Here is a 27,781-nt window from a genome sequence, read left to right as displayed (position 1 = left end):
GTCGATTGATGTTTGTTCACATTTTAAAGTCGAAAAAAGGCAGCTTGTGATTACATAAGCGGATGGTGATACTACAGCATGGCGGGGACATGATAAAATACAATCATGGGGAATGTTTTGTACAAAAGAATAAAGGAAAGCATAGGGTTTATCTATTAATGGGGTTCTAGAACGCATTTTTGCCCTTATCCGAACCAACAGCAGGGCCGGTATCTTCCCAGAATTCAAAGTCCTTATCCTGGCGGTGAATAGCATCAACGGCCTTGATAAGATACTCCCGTTTGGATCTGGCGCTCTCATCGTCGGTGTTTTTAGGGATCTCCTCGATCTTACTAACTAGAAATTCGGCCAGCTGTCGCTTAGAGGTGTGGAAAACAAGCGCGGACATAATATCCGGTATCTGTGACGGGATTAGCAAAAGATCTAACAACGACGACGGGAAGCAAAACATACTCTGTCTTCAAGGAGCACTAGCTCCTCCTCGCCCAAAAGAACAAAGCTTTTCACAGCCTCTATCTTCTCTCTATCGAGCGAAGCTTTCCTCACTGCTTTCATCAAAACGACAGTATTCGTAATCTCGTCCGGCGAAATCTCTTCGTCCGGGTCCAGTTGACTCCAGCTCGCGTAGCTTGCACGGTCCTCAGCAATGGTACTCGGCTCTGCAGTCCCGGTCCCAGTGCGTGCGGTGATGAACTCATCCAGCGCGGAGTACGCGTGCGCCCGATCTTCCGTAAGAACCGTCTGACGCGACGCCAAACCCGTTTTCACTCGTTTCCGAATCCAGCGCCGCCGGCGCACGAACGAGTGATACCAAGGATGCGTTCCGTGCCACGCGAATTTCGACGCGAAGGAAAATGAGTACTGCCATCCTTCCTCGTCCACGTCGTAGGACATATCGATATACCAGGTCTGCCACGCCCATTTCCAGCTCGGGTCTGGGGGCTGGGCGTTAGAAATATCTACGGGACTTACTTCGAGATTCTTGGTAAGCCACGCGGACGGATCGAGGTTTAGGAGGGATTTTTCGGAGTAATGGGGCATGCCAAAGAAGAACCATCCTCGCTGGTTTTCGTAGAGGACGTCGATTTCGCTCTGCGAGCCATGGCCAGGGAGTAAGGATTCTGCATCCGTTACCTCACCATCAGTGCTGTCAATAGTCTGTTGTGTCCGCTTGATTTGCACGATTGGTTCACGAAGGGTTGTATTCCTCGATAGAGAGTTTTCCCTGCTCGACGCTCCGTCGCGCGTATCATATCGTTCTTGTTGCCACTTCGCATATTTCCTCCTGGCAAGGTTCTTTCTGACAGAGCTGCGTGTAATCCTTTTTGCCAAAGACTTGCTTTGTTTGCTGGTGGAAGGGCTAAGGGGCTCGACTGAGTCGGATTCGGGCTCCGGCAACGTATTGTCGACGAGAAATATCGACGTCATTGTCTATTGTATCCCTTTGCGATACGTTGCCTCTGGTACTGGGGAGCAGAAGCAAGGCATAGCATGGTCAAGGACGCATAAAATAGGTCATGGTGAGGATGGCTGAGACCCGCAGCCCAGCAAAACAGCAAGACTGTTTATCAAGGAAAAGTAGCGGCGTCGGAGGCGTTTGGAAGGCTATGGCCAACACCTCATCTGAGTCAATTCATGTTTGCATTGTTTGATCACGAGCTGGAAGAGTTTGGGTCCCCTAAACAGATTGCCTACGTTGTGTGGAAAAATAAGCTGCCTCGCAGAGAGAGGTCATATGGCCTGCTACTGATAACGAAACGAATTTCAGGAGACCCGAGGCTGTTGCGTGGTTATCCCCCAAAATAATTGACAAAAGCTCTCAAAAGACTAATTACTTCGTGCTGCCAGACCCTTGCGGGCAAAATCATGAGCCTCCTATTCACATTCCTAGTTGTGTCGCTTTTATTTGACAACTCATCTGGGGAGGATTGTGGTAGTTTACACCTCTGTTGATGGCGCTCATTATGGATTGAAAAAATGATAAAATAGACCTTTGCCTAAGTACTGGTTATACTTTATTCTTCTATATTAATAATAATATTCATCATCTTAATCTTTTAGATAAAAATAATTCTCCTATTCAATTCCTCTTGAGAATATTGGAATGTAACAAGAATCATCAGATTCTTGAAAAAGTTTCCTTCCTGTGGCATGTAATCCGAAACCAGACAACTGGAATGATGATTTTGAAAAAGCATTGCTAAAAATATATTCCCTGAAGCTTGAAATTGAAAACATAACTCATGTACCCCGTCCCTAGATGTAAAAGGCCAGCATCGTGATCTGCCAGCTATGCAGTATATGAGAATATGATTTTGAACAGATCAGACAAATCTGCCTTCGCTTTCGTTACCTTCCCCATTGTCACCTTGTCCGCAAGATGGAAGCTTCCATCCGTTACGTGCCAGTCGTCGATGCATACCTTTGCTTACGATCGATTCCAGAAAGCAGTCTTGAAAGTCAGCATTTTTGGATGATAGCACTTGAATCATCATCGATGCTACTGTTGATGGTTTCTGGCATTGAATGGAGGTAATGTACATCTCCCGGTCTTTCAGAAGGGTAGAACTTGGTGCTATGTCAATGTTCTGGGAGTGGAGAAATCGAGGGAAACAGGCTGCTTGTTGAAAAGGCACCCGTGATGAAAACCCCCAATCAATAATGCTTCACCAGTTAGCATCTTAACTGTGACCCATCAAAAATCTCTACTTACCCTGTGACATTATGCTGTCCATCTATGAGTATGTTGCGTGGTGATATATCACCATGGTCAATGGCAAAAGGCGCTTCATCAAGTTCTGGTACAAGAACATTAGAGAGAATGTTCATTTGATCAGAGCAGTCCTGCTCTGTGATTTCTGGAAAAAGGCCCTCGCGAACTCGACAAATCTTATTTTTGATTATCCGGGTGAAATGTTTTAGGGAAGATCCCCCTAAAATCATGAGCAACTTTTGGTCTGAACAAATAAGGGATCGAACATACTGGCTTTCTTAGTACATTCAATCAGTGATATGTGCAACTTTGCAACTTGATCCAGGATTTTATTTCGAATAGGTCGCGTTGGAAATTCATCAGACCATGAAAGCTGGTTGCCTGGAATCCATGTCAATGCAATGAAGGGGTATCTGATTGCATTATGGAAAGTGAAACTGCAGGCCTGGAGCTTTGCAGCCCAAGAGAACCCTGCCAATCCAAGCTCTTCAAGAATATGAGCTTCAGACATGAGAAGCTGTATAACATTGTTCTGTGAAGCATGGGCAAAAAGAGGCACTCGCACAGCCCAGCTCTCACCATCTGTAAAGATCACTTTGAATACACGACATTGGCCACCATCGAAATACTGACACAGGGTAGGAATTTGTTTATCACTTCGAAGTTCAGATATGGCGATGGGGATAGCATTCTCGTAGAAGGACTGTTGCTGCATGATATTGATGTGAATGTGACCAGGACGACGGTGTTTGTTGTTGGATTGAACTAAAGCATTTTCTCGGTCGAAACTCCTGCGACTGATAACTACATAATTGTGGCTGTGCTGGATGGCTTTCCCACCCGTCCTTGACTGTGTACTCCGTACATCAACGAATCGAGGCCATCCCAATCCGAACGGAGAATCATTTACGTTGGAGTTACACATGTGCACTGCAAGATTTGCAAATGCACTCGTAGCTTCAATCTTAGAAACATGTTGAGAAAATCTGTCTATGCATCACACACTACAGCATACTGTCCCCATAATGGACCAAAAGGCAATTCCCTTGTAGAGAGTGACGCAAGCTGTCGCCAGCTATAGGAATTTCTGTCGTTTTAGACAAAAGGAGCAAAGTCTCACGGCACTACTGCTGTCCCTATCCAAAGATGGTGTGCATTTGAACTCCACGAGGGTGATCAGGACTGCTTGCATTGCAGGCGCATCGGCATCCGTGAGTCCAGATTGGTTTGGAAAAAGCTGTGTCCACAGCAGGTCTCTTGGCCACTAGATTCAGGCCAAGTTGGGTACTACCCCAGGGTAAATCCTAGACTCGACGCACATAATTTGGTTTCCGGTTGATGTTGGCGTGTTTCACACAAACCATTGAAATCATCTCCAGGATATCAGCAGACACCAAATGATTGAGCGATTTTGTGTGCTCATGAAGTAATTCTTGAAAGCGCTTCATGAAACATAATTCTTCCTCGTCAATAGTCAGATCATTCCCGTCCGAGAAATAGAGCTCAGTCGGTTTGAATTCACCATCAGATGAGACTGGCCAAAAAGCGGGCTGAGGAGGTTTCATTTCGGAGACATGGCACGCGCTCCAAGGTACAGGTGTACCTCCATAATCAGTGGCCTAGTTCTCAATCAATTAGAGAAAGCAATGCCAATGCAGTAGCTATGTGCTGAGTATCATGGAAGGGTCCTTCTAGCCGGATTTTGGAAAATTGAAACATCTTGTGGATATTTCAAATAGAAACGTACTGTTCCTGATTGAGTAGAAAAGTTCCAATAGATTCCAATCTGTTTTGCAAGTTTTATTTTTCACTGTCAGACTGATGAAGAATACTGCGTAGATAGAGATGCTTCCTATATTTTGCTCATTGTCTTGATAAAAAGGACGAACCATTGGTCAATGACATGATGCAATGCTTGGCACCCGCTCTCCACGTGCTAAGCCGAATCGGGCCGCGCCGTCAACAGGTCGAGAAAGCCGCGATCGATCGAAACGCATCCAAACGCAACGCCAGCAACAACGCCCTCGACAGGCACGCGGGCGGCCCAAACACGTCATGCAGGCCCCGCACCACCGCAAGATCGAACTGCAATCCACCGCCGACCTCGCGTACCTATACACCAACACGCTCAACGTCTCCCGCGAGAAACTCGACCTGCACTTCCCACCGTCAGCCAACCATGACGGCGACGGCGACGGCGACGGCGACCCGATGAAGGCGCGCGTGCGCGCACTCGTCGACGAGTTCGTCGCGCGCGTTTTCACCACGGCGATCCCATCGATCAGCATCAACGGGCTCGACACGCTGTCGGCCGACACGCCGCTCGACAGCCTGCTCTCGACGACGCGCGAAGAGGTCGAGTACGAGCCGTACGACGCCCGGCTGGCGGCCAAAGTCACCAGTCTGTACGCGCAGCTGGAGTCGCTGACCACCACCGTGGCGCAGCTGCGCCGCGACGCGCCCGCCAAAGCCGCGGCGAAGTACGCCGAGTCGCTGCGGCAGGCGCTCGCGGAGGACGACGAGGAGGAGGAGGGCCTGCAGGCGGAGAATGCGGCGGATGCGGATCTACAGCTGCTTCCTGACGATTCGGAGCGGAAGATGGTGGATTCGAAAGATGGGGCGTCGTCGGCGAGGGCGCTGGATTGGGCGCGCGTCCGCGAGCGTCGGCCCGAGTGGGTGCTGGATATACCGTTTGGCAACGAGCGAGAGCGCGAGAGGTGGCGCGATGGGGAGATTGGGGAGGTGTATGCGGAGGGGCTGAGGACGTTGGTTAGGTTACAGGGTGAAGTGGCGCCGGGAGAGGAGGAGGGTCCTGATGATGATGGCGGGGAGGGGAGCAGTAGTAGCAGTCTCTCAGCAACTGCGGGCAAGCTTGAGAGAGCAAGACGTGCTGTTGAGGTGGTTGAACGTATGTGATGTGCTTTGGGCTAGTTACTACGGCCTGGGCTGTGTGTGTCTATTTTTGGTTATGGCGAATAGGCAGGGGGTTTGGGTATGGAGTTTGGCGTTTTGGGGTTGACGTGTGATGAAATACGGAGTACATATATCCAAGATATGAAAAAGCACAGAGTCGACACGACGAACTGAGAATGAAATTGTTTTTTTAACGCGCTCCTATATAAAGACGACGACGAGGGAAGGCAAGCAGAAATTACCATCGTCTACGCCTAAAACGTATATTCTCCACGACGACAAACAGTGTGTTCACCTGTAGATAATTGTAAAGCCAGAAAGATAGAGAAAGAGAAAAAAACGAGATATCTTTATCTATATTGCGAGAGCGAAATCAATCCCCTATTCTCCTGCCGCTACTCAAGTCGAAATCACACCTATCACACCGTAACCCCCAATTAACACCTCTAAGCAGCAGTCTGATCTTTCTGCTGCTCCGGGACCGGGACAGCAGTGGCAGCGGGAGCCGCAGCGGGCGCTGGCGCAGGGGCGGCGGCGGCGGCAGCAGCAGCAGGAGGAGGAACCGCAGCAGGGGCCTCAACTGGCGCGGCGGGAGCAGCTTCAGCGGGGGCCGCAACAGCAGCGGGGGCGGCATCCTTCTTCTCGGCCTCTTCCTTCTTCTCCCACTTGGGCGGGCGGGCCCACTGCTGCTCACGCCACGGGCCCATATCGCTCATCTGGCAGCCGCCGGCACACTCACACTTGCCGCCGAACTGCTTGGGCAGGTTCTCGGCGGGTACCTGGGCGAGGAGCTCCTGCTCGTAGCCGGAGCCGAGCACGTGGATCTTGTTGACGGTGACGGGGTCGAGGAAGCCCTTGACGACGCTGAACACGGTGCTGAAGCCCCACGGCGCGTTGATGAGGTACAGCTTGCCCAGCCGCTCCGGGTAGTAGTTCTGCGAGATCGCCGACGCCTGCTTGATGTAGCCGAAGACCGACGTGGCGTTGGAGATGCCCACGCCCTTGAGGTCCATGATCGAGCAGCACGTCTCGAGGAGGTGCCCGGACTTGCGCGCGCACGCCGGCAGCCGCGGGTCGGCCAGCTTCTCGTACTCGCACACCAGGTTCTTAAGCATGCGGTCGCTCGTGGTGATCTTGTACATGGCGGTAAGGTCGATTTTGCCCAGTTGCTCGATGTACACTGGCCGTCCATCCTGTTGGTCGTAGCCGCGCGCCATTCGGTCAGCACACCGCTCCGCTGCTGCGTGGCGAGAGGTGGGAGCCGGGTATAGAACCAGGCAGACGTACCTTGTCAGTCTTATGATAGTACTGCGGATAATAGGCAAACATCTGCTCCTTCTCCGTATAATCAAAGTCCCTCACCAGCGAGTCGGTTCCAAACTCCTTTCTCCACTGCTCGCACGCAACAAACCTACGACACACACCGAGTCAGAAAAAGGCACAACACAGTAAAAAAAAAAAAAAAAAGAAACAACTTGAACTCACATATTCTTCGCCGCCTCGACATTGAACTTGCGCGCACGCAGAAAGCGCAGCAGCGTCAGCGTGTCCAGACGGTCCGTGTAGCCCAGGGCCTCCAGCATCATGCGCAGCTGGGCCACCTGGGCGTCCTGCTCGGGCGTGGTGTAGCCGGGATGACCGGGCTTCGCATCGGGCGCGGTCGTGGGGAAGTCGTAGTCGTCGTACTTGGGGTCGAGCTTCAGCGGGTTCGTGGGCTGGGCGGGCGGCGCGGCGGTTGACATGGTGGGCGAGAGAGGGAGGGAGTGTGTGGTCGTGGTGAGAGAGAGTAGAGGAGGGGGGGTTGAGGAGAGTCGAAGGAGGGCGTTGAAACGGGCGGGTCTGGGCGTTGTTTTGGGGGGATGATGATGATGATGGTGGCGGTGAGGTTGTCTGAAGAAGCCGAAACAGCGTCGAGGGAGAGGGTGTGTGAGAGAGAGGGAGAGAGGGTCAGACGTGGGAGGCCAGCGAGTTGTCGTTTTGATGCCGAGATGGGACGTGGCCCCGAGATGACAAAAAGGAGGCGCGCGTGGCGGGTGCGTGTGTGTGTGGTGTGGGCTAAGTTACCAAAACCAACCCAATCCTCAAACGGCTCCGCCCGCAACGTCGCAACTCTACTTTATGTTATTATTTACACGCGGATGCCAGACTCGAGCGAGCGAGCGAGGGCGCACGCGACGGATCGATCGGCCGGAGAGGCAGCGCAGTACGGCGACGGGCAAACAGAAACCGGACACGCCGAACCAGACCTGCCAACGCCGCGTCCTGCCGGGCATAAACGCTACGCAGAATGATGATGATGAGGATGGGCTGTGCGTGCTGCCGCAAACTCAGAATTATTTAACCGTCTCTCCATAACAGCTATCTGCGTCGTATCAATGAACAAAAATAACTCAAAAAAACAGCATGCATCGCGAAACAGCAGCCGCAAGACGAGGGACGCAAAAAGAGACCCGAATTAGTGTCTTGGTGGGCGTGCAAGCGATGGGTATAGTTAATCGAACAGGGGAAAAATATAAGGGAAAGAGATAAAAAAAAATACAAAAGTCGCTCCGAAGCTGCACCAAATTGCCAGACAACAAAAAATTCCAGACACATACATGGAGAGGGGGGAAATCATACAAGCGTTGTGTAATACCAAATAACACACAAAATTAATCGCAGCACGGATTAGATATAGCAAGGCAAGAATAGTCACTTCAAAACACACAAACACACACTCATGTCGCTCGAGCGTATCACTGTAATAAATAAAGGGCCATTAAAAAAAAATATACCAAATGGCCCTCAATGTACCGAGCCAGCGGAGTGATCGCAGCGATTCAAAAACTAGAAACGAAGAAATAGAGCCGGAAATTCGGAGAGTAACACGGTATTAGAGGCAGTCCTTTTTGGTTTCCCCTTCGTTCCCAGCCAGCGAGTCGAGGGGCCATCATCGTGTCGGTTGGTTTGGGGGGAGAGAGTCAAAGAAGAAGGAAGAAAACTTGTACGGATAAGTGGTGGCGAAAGGGGGGAGAAGGGAGGAAGGTATGCAACAGGCTGGGAGAAATAAGAGAAGAAAAAGGGTAAATGCAATGAAGAAGAAGAAATGGGAATGACAAAAATGCGAAGCCCAAACCTGTATTTTCCCAGGGCCAAAAAGAAAAAAAAAAGATATATCCCAGAGCCCGGCAAATTTCTCCCCAAATCCGTCCCTTTTGTCGAAAGATGTAAAATAAAAATAAGAATAAAAAGAATATAAATGTGTCGAAAAACATCTGTGGTCGTTTTTCTTCAAAGACCCCCCAAAACCACACACCACCCCAATAAAGGAAAAAAAAGGGTGAATAATAAAAATAATAATAAAAAAAAAAGAATCCACCAAACCGTTGCAAAGCCGAAGTATCAGCCGGGAAGAAGAAAAAGAGTCGTAATAATGATAATAATCGTCACCCTTGTCAGGGCTTTTTTTCCTTTTTTCTTTCTTATCTTCTTTCACCAGCCCTTCTTGCGGGCAAAGCGCTTGTTGAGCAGCGCCAGCACCCGGGACACGTTGAACTGCACGTACTCGAGGTCCAGGTCCTCCTGGCTGTCCTTCTGCATCTCCAGTAGGTCGTCGAGTTTGAGGTCGAGCTCGAGGAGGCCCCGTGCGCGTCCTGCGTAGTCACAAAAACAAATGTTAGCAAAGCAAGACAAGACGAAAGGGAGAGAAAAAAGAAAGAGTCAAGTACCCTTGTAGTGCAGACTAATCACAAACGTCCCCGGCAACGGACTCTTGAACATAAAATAGATATTCGCCCTCCGATTCTCGGGCACGTTGCTCTTGCGGATCACGCCTTCTTTCTCCAGCTGCTGGTGTGTGAACTTGTACGGCCCCAGCTCCTGGTGCTTCTGCTGCTTGCGCTGCTTGCCCTCGCTCTGGCTGCGCACGTTGTGCAGGTACGATTTGTACGTCTCCAGCTGGCCGACCAGGTACGTGTTGTGGTCGCGGATCGTGCGGTACACCTCGTCCAGCCGCCGCGTCTCCTCCAGCACTTTCTCCTTGAGCGACCCCAGGTGCACGAGCTCCTGCTCCACCTCGTTGCGCAGCAGACTGAAGTCGTCCGACTTGTCGATCACGCCCAGCTCCTGCAGCGAGCTGAGCAGCTCCATCGTGCGGATGCCCTTGCGCACCATGACCGCATCGTTCTTGAGCGTCGCGGCCGCTTCGGCGATGCGGTCGAGCCGCAGTGGGCGTCGGGTGACGACCGAGTTGGCGGGCAGGGACCGCAGGATCTGTACGAAGGTGGATTTGGCTTCCATGAAGTAGATTTCCTCCTGTGTGATATCGAGGGCGGCGGTCAGGTCGTCGATGGGCGTTTCCCACTTGCTGAATAGGGGGAGGTTAATGGTGCGGTTCTCCTTGCGCGGCAGCTGGGCGGGCGCGGGTCCAAGTTCCTGTAGCAGGACGTGGAGATGCGAGTGCTGGTCTGCCGCCAGGGCAGCGGTGTGCTTTTCCAGTAGGGCGTGTGTGGCGTAGACTTCGTTCAGTGTGATTTGGAGCTCGAGGTCTCGTTTCGAGAGAGCGACGTAATTATCCATCTCCAGGCTCTCGTAAAAGTCCTGGACTTCGCAGAGGTCGAGCAGGAATTTGTTGACTCGTTCCTTGTTCTGGTGGATGAACGGCTGCAATTTCGCCATGTACGGCTCCTTCGCGTACGATGGCTTGTTCGCGATGTTCTGCAGCATTTTAGCAATCAGCGTCAGGGTGCGACGGGGCTTCTCGGCAGGAGTTCCGTCGATGAGCATGTACGACCGTGGGGTAACGATGGCCGGGTTGATAAATCGCAGGAAGAAAAAGCCGCCGATCAGCGTACAAATGGTGTGGTCCTGAGCATCGGGGTATTTTCTTCTCGAGAGACTCCTGATCTGCTTGCAGATCCAGCGGATGCCGTACGGGGTCTCCTCCAGTCCTTCGATGATGGTGCCCAAGAAGGCATTGGCAATGTCGCTCAGCATCTTGAGACGCGGGGCGATGATGGCCTGGACCTGCTCGTTGGCCGCTGCGACTTCAGCGGTCACTGATTTTGGCAGATAGTCTGGCAGTATTCCGGTGGTGTCTTCGATCTGCTTCACCATGGTTTCGTAGACCTTCAAGGGATTGATCTCCAGGTCAACGTCTTTCAATTCAATGAGCGAATTAATTTGCTCGGCGAGGACTTGCTTCAAGTAGGCCTGACCGGGCCCTCGTCGAGTGTAGGTGGTCATCATGCGGGATACGGGGGTATTCTGGCGTAGGAGGGAGGAGTACTCTGGGGTATTATCGAACTGGTAGGTAAGGACGGACTGGAACATGGTGAGCAGGAGATGCTCTTCCCGGCTCTCGTATTGGTTTCCATAGATGGTGAACATGACGGTTTGGAGAAGCGAGTCGATCTCGGCCATGGAGACCAGTCTGCAAAGGTGGGCGATGTGGCGTGGTTCAGACTGCAGGAGGAAGAGCAGGTTGCCGTATTTCTGGGTCTTGTCGTCGTTGGGGAAGACGCCCTCCTGCACTTCGGTGGAATCGTCGAGGTGGCTGGCGACTTCGTTTTGCTGGTGAGATGTGAGTATATGTGCAACACAGACCAGGACGGAGAATGCCTACTTCTTCCAACGCCATGCGATTCTGGATTAACAGCGCGATTCTCGAATCTAGATATCGCACATCCTTTTCCAGTACGAAATTCTTCTTGGACTGCGAGGATATTTTCGACTTCAATTCGCGCAGCACTTTCTGGGCTATCCACCAACCAAAAAAACGACATTAGCTATAAACACCATTTTTTTTTGTGTGGAGGATATATATAGGGTACGAACCTTTGGCGAGGTCGTCTGAGATCTCGAGGTCCTTGTCCTTCGCGGACATGGACAGGTACAGGGCGGTGACGGACATGCGCTTGGACTGGCGCAGGGAGCGGGCGTCGTGCGAGGACATGGTGTTCTGGCGCGACATGGGCTGGAAGGAGGACGAGGAGGAGGTGGAGGCGCGCGATGCGCGCGACGCCGGCTGTAGCATGGTTGCGACGGACATCGTGGGCGCAGAAGAAGGAAGGGATCGATGGTAGTGAGTGAGTGAGTGAATGAATGACTGTGTGGGTGAGGAGCGAGCGAGAGAAGGGGGTGTTGGACGGTGCACAAGGAGCGACTCAGCGACGGGCGTGGTGGTGATCGCTGCGGCAACTGGCGAGCCTGGGCACGGCGAGCAGGAGGTTAGTTGATGGACACAAGAAGCCGCGCAACAAAGGGTGGCCTTGCAACGTGCAGCGGGCGGCAGGCTGTGTGCAGCAGCAGTGTTGGGGAAGTGCAGGAGAGGGAGAGGGAGAGGGAGAGAGAGAAGAGAGAGGGAGGGAGAGATGGTACCTCGACATGTGGGGGACAGGGCGGGACACGGGCAGCGAGACGGGCTGGCCGCTCCGCCGGCTAGAGAGAGAGCGCGAGAGCGAGATGGAGAGAGCGAGCCAGAGAGGGAGGGAGGCAGAGAGGGTGGCGGGTAGGGAAGAGAAGTTAGAGAACAGGCTCTTTTTTTGGACGAGCGACGACAGGGTCAAATGAGCGACGATCAGCCAAGCGGGCGGGCGAACCGAGACAGGGGTAGGAGAGAGAGACAAACAAGAAGAGAAGAAGAGAAGAAGAAGAGAAGAAGAGGAGAAGAGGAGAAGAAGAGAAAGAGAGAGAGAGGGACAGCAGCGAACGACCGCAAGACGCTGAAACGGCCGGGGGGGGGGGCGTAGTTAGGCACGGGCGGCGAGAAGGAAGGAAGCTGGGCTGGGCTGGCGGGCGGGCCGGGCGGGCGAGCAGGCGGCGGGCACGGCCCTCACAGAGCTGCGAGCAGGGCACGCAGGGCATACGGAGTAGTTAGTACTGTAGTAATAATACCTGAATATAATTCCTACACGCTTCCTGCCGACCGCCCGTTCGTCGTCCGGCCTGCCTGTTCACGGCCCTGGCAGCAAGCACCTCACCACCCCAGCGCGCCGGCTCGCCACCCCCTGAGCCGGGGCGCCGCGAACGGTGCGACGCCTGCCGGGCCTTCAGGGCAAGCGACCGGGCCTGCATCTATGTATCTCGACCACGACCTGCCTGCGACGTATCTATCTCGCTCTCTCTCGATTACTTGTCATGACTGCATCACTACTCCGTATTGATCCCTTCCCATCCCCTCCTCGCCCTCACCACCGCCCGCGCGCCGCCAAGCGGCACCACCGCCTGAAACTGCCCCAGCCGTGGTTTGCCCGCTCGTATCGCCCGCGAACTCTCTCCCAAGGTCGACTCAACTGACTGACTTTCCACCGGCCGGCCGCGCGTTCCACGCCGTGACCGACCGGCCAGTTGCTGCGGTCGCGTGGACGTCAGACAGACAGGTTCGTCGCCGGCGCGATCATCATCGCCCATGCTGCGCCAACCAGCGAACTAGTGACTTGACGTTCAAGACATGCGCTCGATAGTGTCGCCGCGATCAGCCGGCCGGCCCTTCATTTGCAGATATTAATAATAATAAGAATAAATGAACTCATAATTCCTTCTGCGCGCCCGTCCTCCCCTTGTCTGCACGTAATCCACGCCTTGCATGACGCGCGACCTGCGAAAAACACTCCCGCCCGCTTCATGCGCCAAAACGCCCCGCCGATCGCCCGCCAGCCGGCTCGCAGCGCTGCGTCTGCGGATAAAATGCGACTCGTAGTTACTGCCCTGACTCAGGGCCGTACCTGCATCCGTGCCGGCCCGCCCTCCACCGCGCGCCAGGAGACCAGACGGAGTACGGAGTAGTTACATAGTTACTACAGAGTCGTTACAGCGAGCACGCACACTTCTCTCGAATACCTCTTGTCGATTCGAAGCTCTTATTTTATTTGGCTGTCCCTGACATACCCTCCTCTCGTGCTCCACACACCATCCCCCAACGCCCCATATACCCCCTGACACCCAGCCACCCCGGCCGCCGAAAGAAACAAACAAAGAAAGAAAGAAAGAAAGAAAGAAAGAAAGAAAGAAAGAAGAAAAAAGCCCCGTTCCCCATAATATGCCATCTTCATGTCTGGCCTCGTCCGGCTTCACTAACCAACGGCCGGGAAGTCCTGGGTCTTCAGCGCGCATTCCATGCCAAACTTGCCGCCGATCGTCGTGGAGACCTTCGCATCGATATTCTGCAACCCGCTCTGAAGCTCGACTGCGCCCAGCATGCCCGCAAATGCCGCCTTGTCCTCCGTCCCCTCCTTTTCGAGCGTTCTGCCGTTGAACTGCACCCTGACGACGAACTCATACGGGCCCGTCTCGCCCCCGCTCAGCCACCGGTTGCCCTCCGTCGACTGCACCTGCACGCTGCGCACCGCCGCGTAGAGTATGTTTTGGTATTTTTGGGACGCTAAGCAGATCTCGAGTGTCGCCTTCATGTTCTGGCCTCTGCAGTCGACGGCCTTGGTGCACCCGCCGTTTTCCTTGGGAAAGGGGTCGGCCGCCACGAAGGGCGCGGCGAGGAGGGCGACCGGCAGGATGCTGGAGAAGATCATGGTGGGAAGCAAAAAAAAATGGCCTTGGAAAGGATGGGTGTGTGGGCAAGAGATGGGTAGTAGTTACTCCGTAGTATAGTGAAGAGTGGATATTCCAGCCCACCAGCACAAGAGCACATCTGCGCCGCCTTTTATATCCTCCAGTCCATTGCGATTTTGCCTTCTCTCCATCCAGAACCGAGGAAAGAAAAATCTCGGCTTCCTTTCGGTCTTCCTTCAGCTCCTCCCAGATGATGCACATGGAAGCTCATTCAGATATCCGGAAACTCTAATTTATTGATCGACTTAAAACACCCACTAGTTATACCTGCCCGGCTCTATAACTAGTCCAGCACGTTCCATTATTCCGACCCAGCACCTCGCAACTCGCAACTCCGCTCCCCAGCCACGCCCGCCGCCGCCGCTCAATCCCGCTCCGGAGGACCACCCTCCTCCCCGGCCGGCAGCAGCGCGGACCGCGCCAGGCGCACGCGGAACGCTGTCGGCGAGATTGGTATCGCCCTGCGCCTGGAACGGCTTTTCGTTGAACGAGCCGTCGATCGTGTAGGAGATGACGGGCTGGACGCGTGGCAGCAGCAGACCGTCGGTGGCAGTGGTGGTGGTGGCAGCAGCAGCAGCAGCACGCGCGAGGACGAGCCTGTCGATGTCCGCGCTGAGCACCTAACCTAACTGTACTTCCGGTTGGATGCAGAATTCCAGCACGTCTTGGATGCAGACGCCGTGGGAGCGCCAGGCGGGCCGCCAGGAGGAAGAGGAGCGGTTTGAGCTGCATTGCTCCATATTGATAGAGAACTTACTAGGGTAAGAGAGATGGAGCTTGGCAAGGTAGTTTAACTATCTAGCTGTCCTCTTGGTAGGCCATGTTCAATGCCCTTAAAGCAATTGTCTGCATTCTCATAGATAGCTCTCTCTGGGTCCTTATGTCCCCTACAGAATAGATCAGGGTATCCCCACGCTCACCCATCGATCAGATGTACATACGTACGGACGAATAGTACATACATACACCCGCACGAGATCTCGCTAGGTTTCGGCGACCATAGGATTCCAGCGGCACGAGTGTGTTTGCACTCGCGCACCAAATAACTAATTGAAACAAACAGCCCGGCTGGTTCAAACCCCTGAGATGTCCCGTAATAATAATAAAAGATCCCCAGGGCGCTTGATCCATTCCAAGCCCGTTTCAACGCGAGCGAGCGATCCTAGCCCCAAGAGCGCGTCGTGGAGCAGGATTTTGCGGGCATTATTTTGCTGCCCCGAGGAGAGCAAGGCCGATCAGCCAGAAGAGTACCTACCGCAAGTCAAAAAGGATGCCACCTACCTAGCGATGAACGCCGGCCGGAAAAAATCCTGCCGGATTATCCCAGCCTTGCGAGATGGAGCCCACCGAGTGCGTCGCTGCTGCGGGATCCTCGAATGGATGGCCTGAGCAGAGCTATGGATTGATTGATTGCCCCGTTGAAGTCGCCGGCTATGTAGTTGGAGACGGAGTGACAGATTCAAAGAACCAAGTCTCTCCATATCTATGTTTTATGTGGAAGTTCCTAGGGCATTCTAAAAAACACACAAAGTTGGCAACATTTCGCAATACTTTTGCAACCAACTGTAATCCATGTTGCAAGGCCAGCACCAGGATTCCGATTCTTAAAATCATGCCAATTATGTATCATGTATGCACAATCAGAGTCTACTGCCCTACTCCGTACTTGGGGCTAGCCACTTGCTGATATAAAACCCCTAGCCTCCCCTTCAATAGAGATCAGATGAATCAGGCACTTCTCTCCAGCTCATAGCTCATGGCGACACAGACAGCCTTGCAGCCAGCCACATCGCGGGGCGTTGACGATAGTTCGAGGACCATATGTCTTTATTTATGTATGTGCTTCATTGCAGGCCATCTCGAACTCTAGCACAAGAACAGAAAACTAAAAAAGAAAGACAACAATAAGAACACAAACTCCGCACATGCAAGTTCTTTTTGCCCAGCCATAGATTCACGAATCTCCAAGGAAAAAAGAGTAAAGAGCAAAAAGGCAACAAAAAGTACAGCAGAATATCTCCAACCCACGCAGCCATCAGTTACCTTTCCTCCTCCCCGCCCTTCTCTACGGTAGCCTACTGCCGAAATGTAAACGACTTCCCGCCCCCCATATCCTTTTTCGACTTCCTCGGAGCCTGCGGACCATTCAGCGACTTGGCGTACGGATTGAAGGGAGCCCGTCTCGTCGCCGCGGGCGGCGCATCGCGGGCCTGCAGGACCGACTCGGCGCTGGCATAGTCGAACGGCACCGCATTCTGCGCAGTCTCCCGATTGGGTTTTTGTTTCTTTTTCGACGCTGCGGCCTGGGCGTCGGGGCGTGGAGAACCCACGCCCGACGACGAGACTCTCGGCGACAACGGGGCCTCGTCGCTGGGCACCGTAGCCTTGCGCTTGGGCGGCGCGCCGAACTGCTTGACCGTAAAGATCGCGCCGTCGTCCTCGGCGGGCTTTGGGTGAACCGGCATGACTGTGCTGGCGGGCGGCGTCGCATCTTGGGGTGCTGCGGGTCGTGGGGCTTCGGAGACGTGGATTGGCACGGAAGGTAGCGGCAAGGAAAGCTCGAGACCGTCGGAGGCTGCTAGCATCGCGTAGCTCGACGCATCCACACTCGCGGCTTTGGGAAGTGTCGAGCCCCAGAATTGAGAAACGAATACTCGGATTGGCTTCGCTTGGTCTTCGGATATCTTCGATGTTGGCGTTGCGGCGTCCGTTTTACGAACATATCCCGCTTCTGTCCCAGTTTTTGCTCCAAGCACCTCATGCAGTTCCGGACCGTCTGCACCGGTTATTTTCGCCTGTTTAATGACATTCAACAGCTCCGATAATCTTTTCTTGAGAGGCGGCGAAGCGGGGTTAGCGAAGATCAGAAGTTGTGTTTGGTCCAAAGGCATCGCATGTGCAACGGCGAAGAGAGCCCGTTTGGAAAGAACGAATTGAACCCCCTCATCCTCCGTTCGTGCGGTCCGATCGCGCCACTGGTGCACGGCTTTGAACACTGCAAGTTGCTCGCGATTAAATAGGCCGGAGTTTCGTTGAAGAGCGTCGTACCAGCCCCCAGCTCCTTGCCCAGTCTCTGAATCGTAGACGGGCTTTTCGTATCGCTGTAGCGCTTCGGATTTCGATCTTTCCAAGACATAATCGATTAGGTCATCTTCCGGGGTCGAGTTTTCAAGTAAATCATGGCGTAACCGATCGTAGATGTAGAGGAGATAGTGGGTATCGGACCGTGCATAGTCAAACATCCCAGGGAGTAGGGGCCGAAGTCGCCAGTCTGCCATCTGGTATTTTTTCTCTGCTTGAAAGTTTACATACTTTTCTAATAAAAACTTCAAGCTCTTCTTCGGGAAATGTAAAGCAGCGGAAGCGTGGTACGTGTCAAAGAGGCCAACCAAGTACAACCCCAAGTCCCTCTGGAGCCATATCACATCCATCGTCGAACCGTGCAGCACTTTCACTATCTGGGGATCCGCAAATACCTCATTTAGAATATTCAGCTCTTCTCTCCAAGGTAGCAATGTATCGACGATCCAATCCTTTTCGCGAGTGCTGATCTGCATCAGACAAACAATACCGTGATACGAGTGCCTGTCATGATGTTCAAGATCAATAGCAATTTCCTTCACACCCTTCAGCTCAGCAAGCATAGCTTTGACGCCCTCGAGTGTGTTGACAAATGTTGCAGTAGTGGACTCGAATGGTAGGTACATCTCAGGTTCGGATTTGGAATATACGAACGGAGGGTACTGGCAGTCTTTGATTTCCTTGGCGTATGGATGCTGGTACCTAGCATAGGAAAAAAAGTTAGTGATGCACCCTGGAAAGCATGCATGACAAAGGAGAATCCTTACCGTTCAGGAGAGTCAACCGCTGGCGGTAGCGGAACCAGTGCATGGGGCTTGTATCGTAAGATCGGCCGGAAGGGAGAAGTATCATGATTATCAGGGCGATGTTTGAACAGCAACTGAGGTTTTGGGAACTTAGACGAAGTAAAGTCGTAAACACTTGGAAACTGGCCGCGAGTCGAACGGCTAGAGAGCTGTTGGGCACGTTCCTCTTGCGACGGGCTCAGTTTCTTGATCACTCCAGTAAACTCATCAAGGCAGGCATCGGCTTTTTCCAAAAGCTCGTCAATCACATCAACTACTGATCGCCAGTTTTCGTCCACATTTTCCTCATCCTCCAATGTGGGAGCATTAAGATCGGAGCTTGAGGTTGCAAACCGCAGAATCGTATTGGTGAGGGTGAGAAAGCGAGAGCTCTGCTCGTCAAGGGAGTCGGAAAGGTCGCGATTGATGGACCGCTGGAAAGTAATGTCATCTGCTAGTAACTGTGATGTTGTTTTGGTAGCTTGCACAAGCGCCGCGGTCAGTTTCTCCTGGAAGGGAGAATACTCCGCTGAGATATCCATTCGCGTAATTCACCGAGAGAGGGCCATTTTTTTTTTCATCGAAAGAGAAGAGAGGCAAGGGCAAAGAAGATGCAGGAAAGGGCCGCAAGGGGCTGGAACTTGGCTTGAAGAATGCGCGAAAGGCCGTGAACTGAAGGTCACAAATGAACAAAACCGAAAAGCTGTACCGGCACACTAGGCAGAAAATGGTTAGCGTGATAACTCTAACCTAACCACCGATCTCACTGTGATGGAAGTTCCGTGAATGCAGACACTCGCTTGATTGTTAGCTCGAGTCGCTGGGGATATAAATTGCTGCCGCTCCCCACTGTCCTTGCCTTCGCTCCTCAGATTTTCTCTCATCGTCATGTCTGCCTCTCTTGCCCCCGAGTGCAACGAGCTCAAAGAGTATGTCTACTTTGCTGCAGCCACAGCTGTTACCAGGAAGCTGACAGGCTCTCAGACGTTATGACTCGTGCTTTCTCAAATGGTACAGCGAAAGTATGTGCTTTGACCATTATAATATGTCTATTACGCCGGCAGCTGACAGTTGGTAGAGTTTCTCCGCGGCAATTCGTCAAGCAATGACTGCGAAAAGGTGTTTGAAGAATATAAGAAATGCCTTTCGGTATGCCCTACCTAGAAATTCAAAAACATCTGCATGATTTGCTAAGATATGAGTATCAGAAAACTTTGAAAGACCGTGGCATTGATACCATGCTGGAAGAAGCTCGAAAGAGTGGCAAAGAGGCTGACGAACATGGAAAAAAATAAACAAAAATGTATTCGCCGACCTGTTATCAATGTTAGTGTCGACTTAGCTAACTTGGTTGGTAGAATATTGTCAATTAATCCCTCTACTGCAAGATACTTTTCGATATGGGGGTAGTATACGACTTACTCGACAACCTAAAAGACCCTGTCGGCCTTGTCAAAGCTCTCTAAAAAACCAATGGCTTTGTCGATGACTTCTTGTTCCTCTGGATAGGTCGCCCTTCCATAATGACGATAATCGTCAATGATGTCGGCGACAGTCCGCTTGTCCTTGGGAACGTCGAGCTTTGGCTTGAGGTTCTTATTGAACCTCGACTCAAGATCCTTCTTGTTGGGTGTCTTGCCCTCAAAAGTTTTCTGGAAGGCTGCCGATAGGGCACCCCAGCCCAAGTTGGTTCCGAGTCTGCCAGCTGCGACGAATATGTCCTCGTCTTTTTGCCATCGATTGTCCTTTGAGGCTGGCATCGTGGCTGGGTCGGTGATATAAGATCTAAAAAAATATAAAAAAATAAAATTAAGAATTACAAGGCAGGGGGTGTCTGTGTAAGTGCAGATGTCTGTGGTGTGGGATGCTTGTGGTGAAGAAGAAGGAGGATGCAGAGGAGTGAACTGAACTTTTTTATATCAGCTGCCGTTAAGGTCACTGCGGGTCACTGCGCAAGCCCTAGCTACCCTTGCCTAAAAGGGCTGTTTCCGCCGTTATGGTGCCTACGCTGTGCAGCGCTGTTAGGGCTCACGATCTGTTCCTCCCTATAAATTCCTCCTTCTTTCTCACGCCTAACTCTACGGCTTTCACTACTCTATAACTTTTATAATATCGAAAGCCATACCAACACAAGCTCCCACAACCACTTCGAAATGGGCCTCTTTAACGGCAGCTCCGTGCCGCCCCAAAATGACCGGTTTCTGGTCACCCTAAAGCTGCTGACGGCCATGAGCTGGGCCAAAATAATCGAGGCATATAATCGCCACTTCGCCGCCGCCGCCGTTCCCGGAGATGCCAGAAATCGATGGTCTAGGCAACTCAGAACGAACCCGCTTAGGGCCCTGTTGGAGAATGACAACCCACCAACGGGCGAGGATACTAACGGCATCATAAGTATCCTTAGCCAGTACGGGTTAGAATGTCTTAACTACCGTGGTGAGCAGTTTCTTCGGACTCATGCTCCCGGGTTGTTAGCTTCTAACCCGTCCGCGGCCCTACCGTCCGCGTTACCGACCGTGGGTCCGGCACCTCAACCCATTCCGGCACCCTTACCTACGGCCCTTCCTACCGGCGGCCAGCATCCATTTCCCGATGCTCAACAGCTAGGCTCGGCGTACGCTCCTACGCAGCCTTCGGCTACCGACAATCAGCAGGCACTGGCGTCTAGTGGCCTTGAGCCCTTAATTTCTTTCCCGCCAGTGTACGACTGCATGTTCGACACCGATCCCTTTCCAAGAAGCACGGCCGAGGAGCTTTTGCGTGAGCTCCATTTAATTCGCCGGCCATGATTTGCCTAGAAGGGTGGTTGTCACACCGGTGACTGGGGCTGCGCCGGATCCTTCAACACGAGGAGGATACTACCTGTGAAAATCGTTATATTTCGGCGGAAATCCGGCAACATCGTTACCATGAACCCATAACGGTCAAATTGGAAAGATAATGGCATCTCGTTGCCTGGTTCTAAGGCCCAACGTATTGCCGTTGCCGAGTTCGACGTCACTCTAAAACGGCCTAAGGGGAGGACGAGGTTATTAAATATGGTAGCCGTGTGCCAGCTGTTCTAGCTGCTTGCTACTATTATACCTATCAATGTATTTAATTTAGCACAAATTGCCAACTGTGCTAGCTGCTTGCTGTTAGGGCCAAGAGGGTTCTGAGTCACAGTCTTCCTCGGCGATGAAATAAGAATACAGACCGTTTATGTCTGTTTCTGGGCCTAGATTTGAGATCTTGACACTTGTTACTATTATACCTATCAATGTATTTAATTGAATGCAAATATTTAAGACCTTTGAAATGATTATGTGTCGTCTAGCTACTGACATGACGCTATGTTTACGACGGAACTCTAGGCATGCCTAATGATTGTGTCAAAAGTACAACCGAAGCTGGCTCTAGGGACTGCTAAGGATGACTTGGATGGTAACACCTGCTTGAGATCATTATTTCAGGTATACGAATGTCTGATTGCCTTGAACTTTCCATTGCAAATAAATTCAACCCCTATACCTTCTTCTATCTGAGGTCCCGAACCCACCGGGCGCCCTATATAACCCGCCGCCTGCGCCTCCTGGGAGGCCACCTAAACCACCGCCAGACCCCATTCGCGTTGTACTTTTCCTCTCTGTTAACCGAGACCAGATCTCGCCAATTCCCACCCGTCGAGCGGGTAGCATGCTGTATTGCAAACTGTACATGTTTCGACGATGAATAGGAGGTACGAAACGTCCTGTAACCAGGCAAAAAATGACACGGGGGGAGAGATAGTGTTTTCGAAGGCGATGGCCAAGCTGAAAGTACTGGTCGAACATGGACCGGAGGGATAGAGGAACGGGCTAGGGGTGGGTGGAGTGTTAGGCGGGATCAATACTCGTGTAGAACGTTTCTGTTTAAACAGAAGAGCACCTACTTGAAGATTAATGTATGAAGTGGGGGCACAGCGAAATTCGTCATCAGACGGTGGCACTTTTTGGTCTCGTAGCTCAAACTGGATACCTCCTGAATCGCAGATGTGAGCAATGTGCTTCTTAAACAGTAAACGAGCCACATACCTGGTAAACGCCGAGAATCTTTCAACCGCAGCATTAACGCAAAAAGCGGAAAATGGTTCAAGAAAGCAAGGCACGTGTCCAGCGTCGCCTTGAGAGATATTATAGCCATACGGGCACTAGCAAAAGCAAGGTAAAATACAAGAACAGTAGGTAGGAGAAAAAATAAAAGTGTGAACAGAATTGTGCCCAGCAACAGTTGGTCTAGTTCGTAGTCGCATGAATCTATACGGTTACGTAGAATGTTCCTTTTTCGGCCGCGAAATAAGTGGAAGAGGGATATTATGATGGTTAATTGCCAATGAAATATGCGGGCGGAAGCGGTATAAAAGGAGTATATATGAATGGTGAAAAGTGAGAGGAGGTCGGAGAACATGGCAAGCGCCATACTCGCACCTGCAAACCCAGAGCAGCCTATCATATAGACGATATGGCGCAGATACGGACGCATACCGTAGAGTGCACCTAAAAAACGTAGACCATCAGATCTGAATCAAATAAACTGGATTTACGATAACTCACTCGCCCAACGCCCTATCACCCACAGGAACAAGTCACCTAGGAATGCCGCCAATTCATTGTTAAGTTTCAACCCGGCAGGCCAATCCATCAGCCAGGATATCGTTTGTTGCAACCCTTCTGCTGTAGAACCGTTCAAAATCCAATTCATTTGAGCTGCGACCCAATCTGCATTGTCAATAAGATATGAGCCTAGCGCGATGCCGATAATCACATCATTTGCAACAAGCCAGAGGCTGTTGTAGAATCTGATATAATCGGGGTGACTATGTGTAATGCTCTCCCAGTCGTCTTTCCGCTTACGCAGGGTTAGGTACTGTATCGGCCAGTAGCAAAATTGTTGAAGACGAATATCGATTTGCTGAGCAGTGGCGGATATATCCTTTAACGCAGCAGCATCAGGTGCTGGGCGCCACTCTAGGACTCTTAGGACGACTTCAGCAATAACTCGATGCACAATAATCCCAGTGATAAGGCCCTGCTTGATAATTGGGTAAATCCACGCAGTGAACACATAGATGACGCCGAACACGAATAAACCCCACGCTGTGGTTGCGGACTCTACCACTCTCTCTCCAACGCTCAAACTCCGTTTTGGTCGAGTCCCAATCAATCCAATGTTGCTCTGCATCAAGCGGTCCATTTCAAAGGCACAATTCACTTGATTAATGATCGCTGGAAGTGACTGTTCTTTGGGAGATGGAGCATGCTTAACCACAGTGTGTAAGCGCAATTTCTTGACGAGTTTTGCAGATCGGATTTTGGCTGCTTCTTCAGCAGTATCAACCTCATCCAAAGTGCTTGTGGTATCAATGCTTGTATGTTTGTCACCTAGTGCAAGGCACATTGGGTAAAGGGATAAGTACTGCATGCGTGTGGGGTGGGGGCGGTGGAACAAGATGATCTGTATGCATAATTTCGTTTCTGGAGGGCAGTATATTCGGGGTACTTTAGATGGATGAGTCGTCACTACATAAAGGTGTGATGGAGTGAAGGCCGTGGGTATTTCTTTTACGTTGGTCGAACCCAGGACGTGCATGACGGGCTTCCCGCATAGGTTAAACAGCCGGGAGATGGGATGGCGGCTTTTTCGGTATAAAATGCCCGTTCGTAGCGCATTGTCGACATTTCGCGCCTAAGGAATGATGTATCAGATTTCATTCATAGAAAAGTGCATCCACAGGAGCGTACCTCAACATGCTCGAGTACTGAGACGACAAAAAGGTCGAATTCCGAGTTCCTCCAGCCCACGATCACACCGGGGGCGGTGGACTGGACAAGATCATACGGCCAAAAAACGCGCAGCAACCCATCATTCATAACCATAATGTCATTATTCCTCCACTTAAAATGAGCCTCGCCGTCGCAACTGTTCGCGAGCGGAAATACCGTGGCTCACGGAGCGGGGGTGCTGTTGGTACGGTAAGCAATGGACAGCGCGCTGCAGGTACAACGGGGGTAATATACCCAATGGATCTCCTGGGAGACAATTATATTTATCGGAATGACGAGCACAAAGTAGAAGACGGAGAGAAGTAAAAAGCCCTTGGTTGCGCGGGTCTAGATTTCAAAACAATCCCGTTAGTCAAGGGTTCTATCTCTTATGCACAGGAAATTTTGATTATACCACAACGCCGTGATCCCAGGCAAAAATCGCTAATTCGTAAAGTCTGGTGACAAGATCCCACCGCGCGGTGATGTAACCAGCTACGAAGATGCTGAACGCGAAGACTGAGAAAGGGTGCATGAATCAAGGCGGGCAGAGTTGCGCAGGTAATAAGATCGGCAACAGCGGAAGCCAGAAGAGTCTAGAAGCTATTCTTCAAGCATGGCCCGCGACGGGAGGTTGCGCTGGGCTGGCGGAGAAAAGAAAGGGTTGGAGGTGCAGATGAAGCTTGCCGTTCTCGACCAACCGTTGGGATCGCCAGAATTGCTGGCGGAGCTCCCTTAGCCCAAACCATCCAGCCCATGGAAATTCACAGCCACAAACAATATCAACACAGAATTAAGATTGGTTTCTTTTATTCGTGGTAGCTATATTTAAAGACGTCTATCAGATAATCATAATTACGCCTAAACCCCCACTCTAGAACTCCAAAACAAGGAAACCATAACCATCCTCCGTACATAATAATATCTCACCCCTGTTTTACAGCTTTATAGAGCTTTGATATGCTGAAAGACCTTATTCGCTTTCAGTTGATCATCGGCCTGTACGAGATCCCTCATGATCTGCCTTTTCTCCTCCACTGACATATCCTCGTTTCCAGGGGCCTCGACCTTGGCTTTCCACTTGACAAGCATTTCTTTTAACAGAGCACTCCCTTCCGCGACTTCTTCAGTAGAGTAATGGTCAACATCCATGGGACCCTCTCCTTTCTCGGTTGTGGATGTGGAAAAATCTTCAAGTTCCTCTGCTTTCTGCCGTGCCATGTTAACAACCTTCTCAGGGAAACGAACAAGCTCAGCAACATGAATACCAAATGACTGATCGCAAACACCCGGCTCAACACGATAGAGTAAAGTGACCTCTTGTTTCTTCTTTGCAATCGTGCCGTTCTGCCCTTCGTTTGCACTATCACCAATGAACGCTACAACATGTAGGTTTTTGACCGATTTCGGATACCGCTCTTCAAGCGCAGTCAGCTCATGAAAATGTGTCGCAAAAAGGCCAAAGCATCGAATTTCAGTGATGATATGCTCCGAAATAGCCCAAGCCAGGCCAAAACCATCGTATGTACTCGTTCCACGTCCAAGTTCGTCGACAATAATCAATGATTCCGATGTCGCAGTTTTCAGAATATTTGCGGTCTCAAGCATTTCAGCCATAAACGTCGACACACCCTTGAGTTGAGAATCACTTGCTCCTACGCGAGCCAAGATACAATCAAAAATTGTAAGCTCGGCCTCAGAGCATGGTACAAAACAGCCCGTCTGTGCCATAAGTGCAATCACACCAATCTGTCTGATGTAAGTAGATTTACCGCCCATATTGGGGCCTGTGATGATAAGGAAGGAGGACTCATCTCGAACGAGAGAGACGTCATTGGTGATGAAAGAGATGTCGTCTTGCATTTCCATACAAGGGTGGCGAGCTTCCTTTAGAATTGTATTACCAGTTCCACGAGGATGTATCTTGGGTCGGACGTAGGGTGTCGGGGCATGGACGGACACATGAGCAAAGCTCACAATCACGTCAAGGTGGGCAAGTACGCCAGCTAATTGTTCGAGGAGAGGACAATAGGAGGCTGCCACATTCACTACTTCATTTACCAGGCCAGTTTGAGTCCGGTTGTAATTCTGCGATAGCTGATCATGTTCTCGCCGAAGAGATTGCATTGTAGATGTGGTGAAATAAACCCCATTCTTCTGGGTCGAGCACTCTTGATATTCTCGTTTGTTCCGGATGCAACCCGCTTCCTGTATTGATGTTAGCAATGGTTGTAACGGATGCGCATTTCTCAACTCACGTTTCTGGTCAGCCGAAAGCACCATCCGTGGACCCTATGATTCTCGAGAAAGAGCTTCTTTTCGATATCTTGGCCAAGATCGCGACCCACGTCCCGGTGTTCAACGTCCATGTCATGTCTCAACTTGTCTAATTTTTTTCGAATTATGCGTAAACTATCATCAAATTCAGGTTTGATGATAAATTCATGGCGATCTAAAGCTTCCAAGTCCACGGTAGTCTCTACCATCTCCGCTAATTTATCAAAACTCTCCGAGAAGCTTCGAATTTTTGAAGTATACTCTGTTTCCAACGGCCCTTGGTATTGTTCGTCCATAACTTCTTCAAGGGTATTGAGAAAGCCCGGCAATCGAATCACCACCTGATATACTCTAACAACATCTTCAAGATTTGCTACGTTTCTTTGAAATTTTTTCGCCAGTCTGTAAAGATCAGGTATAGACCGTAGATGGTCCTCTTGCATGGTTTGCCGCAATTCAGTGTCTGTGACAAACGCTTCGACCAGTTGCTGCCTCTTTTGAATTGCTTGGTAATCCATAAGGGGCTGCTTCAGCCATTGCGCAAGTAGTCGGCCTCCAACAGGAGTTTTGCAATGGTTCAAAAGGCCATACACGCTCATGCTCTTTAGTCCATCGCGCGGGCCTGGCATCAAATTCAAAGCACGAAGAGCGGCCGAATCTAGTTTCATATATTGTGAGAGGTCATGCTGGTATAGTTGGTATTGACCAAAATTCGAAGGGTCCGACATAGCGCCTAAGTATTTAATCAGACAAGCTGCAGCGCCCATAGCTAGCTTCAAGTCCGTTTGTGGTAGTGTTCCAGCAGCTCGCTCATCCTTAAGGAGCCGTGATAGGTCCTGGTCAATATCTTTCGCTCCAAAGTCTGCTACTGGCCGACTGGAAATCGCAATTCCACAACTATCCGCAATCGCTCGAATTTTCGTAAGTTCAGTGTCTTTCTTCTGACCTTCCGCAACCACCAGGCATTCCTTGACCCCTAATTGAATAACCAATGATTCGAAATTCGAGTAGATATCGTTATCGTCAAATTCGCTGACGCCCAACTCTCTTACACTTGCATCTGCGAAGCAAACACCCACATGCCTAGTCTCAGACGATTTGGCTGATATTTTTACCGCAAGAATAATCGGTGAGGTGTCCATCATACCACCTCCGGAGGCTAGTTCATCTTCCACATCCTGTAGATTTCCAGGGCTCGCTTGCTTGATTAATTTCCAAGTTCCCTTGCCAGCTTGTGAGGACCATATCTCTATCCTCTTGCCTGCGCGGAAGAGCGTTTCGCGAAGAAAGTTTTTAAAAACAGTGACCGTCAGAGTAATTGAAGGCAATCCGCTTGTTTCGGATCGACCGAGAGACCGTAAAACAGAAGTTGTTTTATATACAGTGCGCGCGATATACTCCGCATCACTTCCATGAGCTGTGAACCAGTCTCCACGATCGAATACTCGAATGGTTGAATCATCATTGGAGGGCAACGATCGAAAGAAACGAATGAAGCCCACTTCATCGTCGACCTGGAATTTAATATAAGATATGGCGTTTGAAATAGTAAATAGGAAGAGAATACCTTGAGCTCTGGTCTTGACGACATATTTGCTGTATAACCGATTCTTTTCGTCTTCCGTCCTCTCATTCATAGCTCAGTTCGCGAATGAGAGGGACGACGCGACGCGTAAATTGATCACGTG

The 27,781-nt window shown here is 51.2% G+C and overlaps 12 protein-coding genes across 12 annotated transcripts; 3 read left to right on the top strand and 9 right to left on the bottom strand.

Annotated features, from left to right (window-relative positions):
* Positions 1 to 166: 166 nt before the first annotated feature.
* Positions 167 to 1,428, bottom strand: LOZ57_005021 (uncharacterized protein; the record flags this gene model as incomplete). The annotated part of the gene is made up of 2 exons (XM_049254058.1): positions 167 to 400; positions 454 to 1,428. The coding sequence occupies 2 exons, from the start codon at positions 1,426 to 1,428 to the stop codon at positions 167 to 169; spliced, it is 1,209 nt and encodes a 402-aa protein (XP_049106905.1).
* An 896-nt stretch (positions 1,429 to 2,324) lies between these two features.
* On the bottom strand, positions 2,325 to 3,428 carry LOZ57_005020 (uncharacterized protein; the record flags this gene model as incomplete). The annotated part of the gene is made up of 3 exons (XM_049254057.1): positions 2,325 to 2,664; positions 2,714 to 2,933; positions 2,984 to 3,428. The coding sequence occupies 3 exons, from the start codon at positions 3,426 to 3,428 to the stop codon at positions 2,325 to 2,327; spliced, it is 1,005 nt and encodes a 334-aa protein (XP_049106904.1).
* Positions 3,429 to 4,768: 1,340 nt separating this feature from the next.
* Positions 4,769 to 5,629, top strand: LOZ57_005019 (uncharacterized protein; the record flags this gene model as incomplete). Its single annotated transcript, XM_049254056.1, has 1 exon — positions 4,769 to 5,629. One exon carries the CDS (start codon positions 4,769 to 4,771, stop codon positions 5,627 to 5,629), a length of 861 nt encoding a protein of 286 aa, XP_049106903.1.
* Positions 5,630 to 6,072: 443 nt separating this feature from the next.
* Positions 6,073 to 7,368, bottom strand: SEC14 (cytosolic factor, phosphatidylinositol/phosphatidylcholine transfer protein; the record flags this gene model as incomplete). The annotated part of the gene is made up of 3 exons (XM_049254055.1): positions 6,073 to 6,819; positions 6,914 to 7,037; positions 7,112 to 7,368. 3 exons carry the CDS (start codon positions 7,366 to 7,368, stop codon positions 6,073 to 6,075), a joined length of 1,128 nt encoding a protein of 375 aa, XP_049106902.1.
* Positions 7,369 to 9,097: 1,729 nt separating this feature from the next.
* Positions 9,098 to 11,558, bottom strand: gap1 (RasGAP protein; the record flags this gene model as incomplete). Its single annotated transcript, XM_049254054.1, has 4 exons — positions 9,098 to 9,258; positions 9,334 to 11,176; positions 11,229 to 11,362; positions 11,441 to 11,558. 4 exons carry the CDS (start codon positions 11,556 to 11,558, stop codon positions 9,098 to 9,100), a joined length of 2,256 nt encoding a protein of 751 aa, XP_049106901.1.
* A 2,119-nt stretch (positions 11,559 to 13,677) lies between these two features.
* Positions 13,678 to 14,130, bottom strand: LOZ57_005016 (uncharacterized protein; the record flags this gene model as incomplete). The annotated part of the gene is made up of 1 exon (XM_049254053.1): positions 13,678 to 14,130. The coding sequence occupies one exon, from the start codon at positions 14,128 to 14,130 to the stop codon at positions 13,678 to 13,680; it is 453 nt and encodes a 150-aa protein (XP_049106900.1).
* Positions 14,131 to 16,245: 2,115 nt separating this feature from the next.
* Positions 16,246 to 18,578, bottom strand: RRP6 (exosome nuclease subunit; the record flags this gene model as incomplete). The annotated part of the gene is made up of 2 exons (XM_049254052.1): positions 16,246 to 17,953; positions 18,019 to 18,578. 2 exons carry the CDS (start codon positions 18,576 to 18,578, stop codon positions 16,246 to 16,248), a joined length of 2,268 nt encoding a protein of 755 aa, XP_049106899.1.
* A 346-nt stretch (positions 18,579 to 18,924) lies between these two features.
* MDM35 (Mitochondrial distribution and morphology protein 35) lies at positions 18,925 to 19,331 on the top strand (the record flags this gene model as incomplete). Its single annotated transcript, XM_049254051.1, has 4 exons — positions 18,925 to 18,965; positions 19,021 to 19,058; positions 19,115 to 19,185; positions 19,245 to 19,331. 4 exons carry the CDS (start codon positions 18,925 to 18,927, stop codon positions 19,329 to 19,331), a joined length of 237 nt encoding a protein of 78 aa, XP_049106898.1.
* Positions 19,332 to 19,466: 135 nt separating this feature from the next.
* Positions 19,467 to 19,796, bottom strand: LOZ57_005013 (uncharacterized protein; the record flags this gene model as incomplete). The annotated part of the gene is made up of 1 exon (XM_049254050.1): positions 19,467 to 19,796. The coding sequence occupies one exon, from the start codon at positions 19,794 to 19,796 to the stop codon at positions 19,467 to 19,469; it is 330 nt and encodes a 109-aa protein (XP_049106897.1).
* Positions 19,797 to 20,189: 393 nt separating this feature from the next.
* On the top strand, positions 20,190 to 20,825 carry LOZ57_005012 (uncharacterized protein; the record flags this gene model as incomplete). Its single annotated transcript, XM_049254049.1, has 1 exon — positions 20,190 to 20,825. The coding sequence occupies one exon, from the start codon at positions 20,190 to 20,192 to the stop codon at positions 20,823 to 20,825; it is 636 nt and encodes a 211-aa protein (XP_049106896.1).
* An 839-nt stretch (positions 20,826 to 21,664) lies between these two features.
* On the bottom strand, positions 21,665 to 23,930 carry gpi1 (pig-Q; the record flags this gene model as incomplete). Its single annotated transcript, XM_049254048.1, has 4 exons — positions 21,665 to 22,035; positions 22,089 to 22,550; positions 22,608 to 23,739; positions 23,796 to 23,930. The coding sequence occupies 4 exons, from the start codon at positions 23,928 to 23,930 to the stop codon at positions 21,665 to 21,667; spliced, it is 2,100 nt and encodes a 699-aa protein (XP_049106895.1).
* Positions 23,931 to 24,761: 831 nt separating this feature from the next.
* On the bottom strand, positions 24,762 to 27,684 carry msh2 (the record flags this gene model as incomplete). Its single annotated transcript, XM_049254047.1, has 3 exons — positions 24,762 to 26,024; positions 26,075 to 27,607; positions 27,661 to 27,684. The coding sequence occupies 3 exons, from the start codon at positions 27,682 to 27,684 to the stop codon at positions 24,762 to 24,764; spliced, it is 2,820 nt and encodes a 939-aa protein (XP_049106894.1).
* Between the last annotated feature and the right edge of the window lie 97 nt (positions 27,685 to 27,781).

The sequence above is a fragment of the Ophidiomyces ophidiicola genome, assembly GCF_022830035.1.
Source record: "Ophidiomyces ophidiicola strain CBS 122913 chromosome Unknown scaffold_23, whole genome shotgun sequence".
Taxonomy (NCBI): domain Eukaryota; kingdom Fungi; phylum Ascomycota; class Eurotiomycetes; order Onygenales; family Onygenaceae; genus Ophidiomyces; species Ophidiomyces ophidiicola.
Note: the sequence above shows the minus strand (reverse complement) of the source record. Positions and strands in the feature narration are given on the sequence as shown.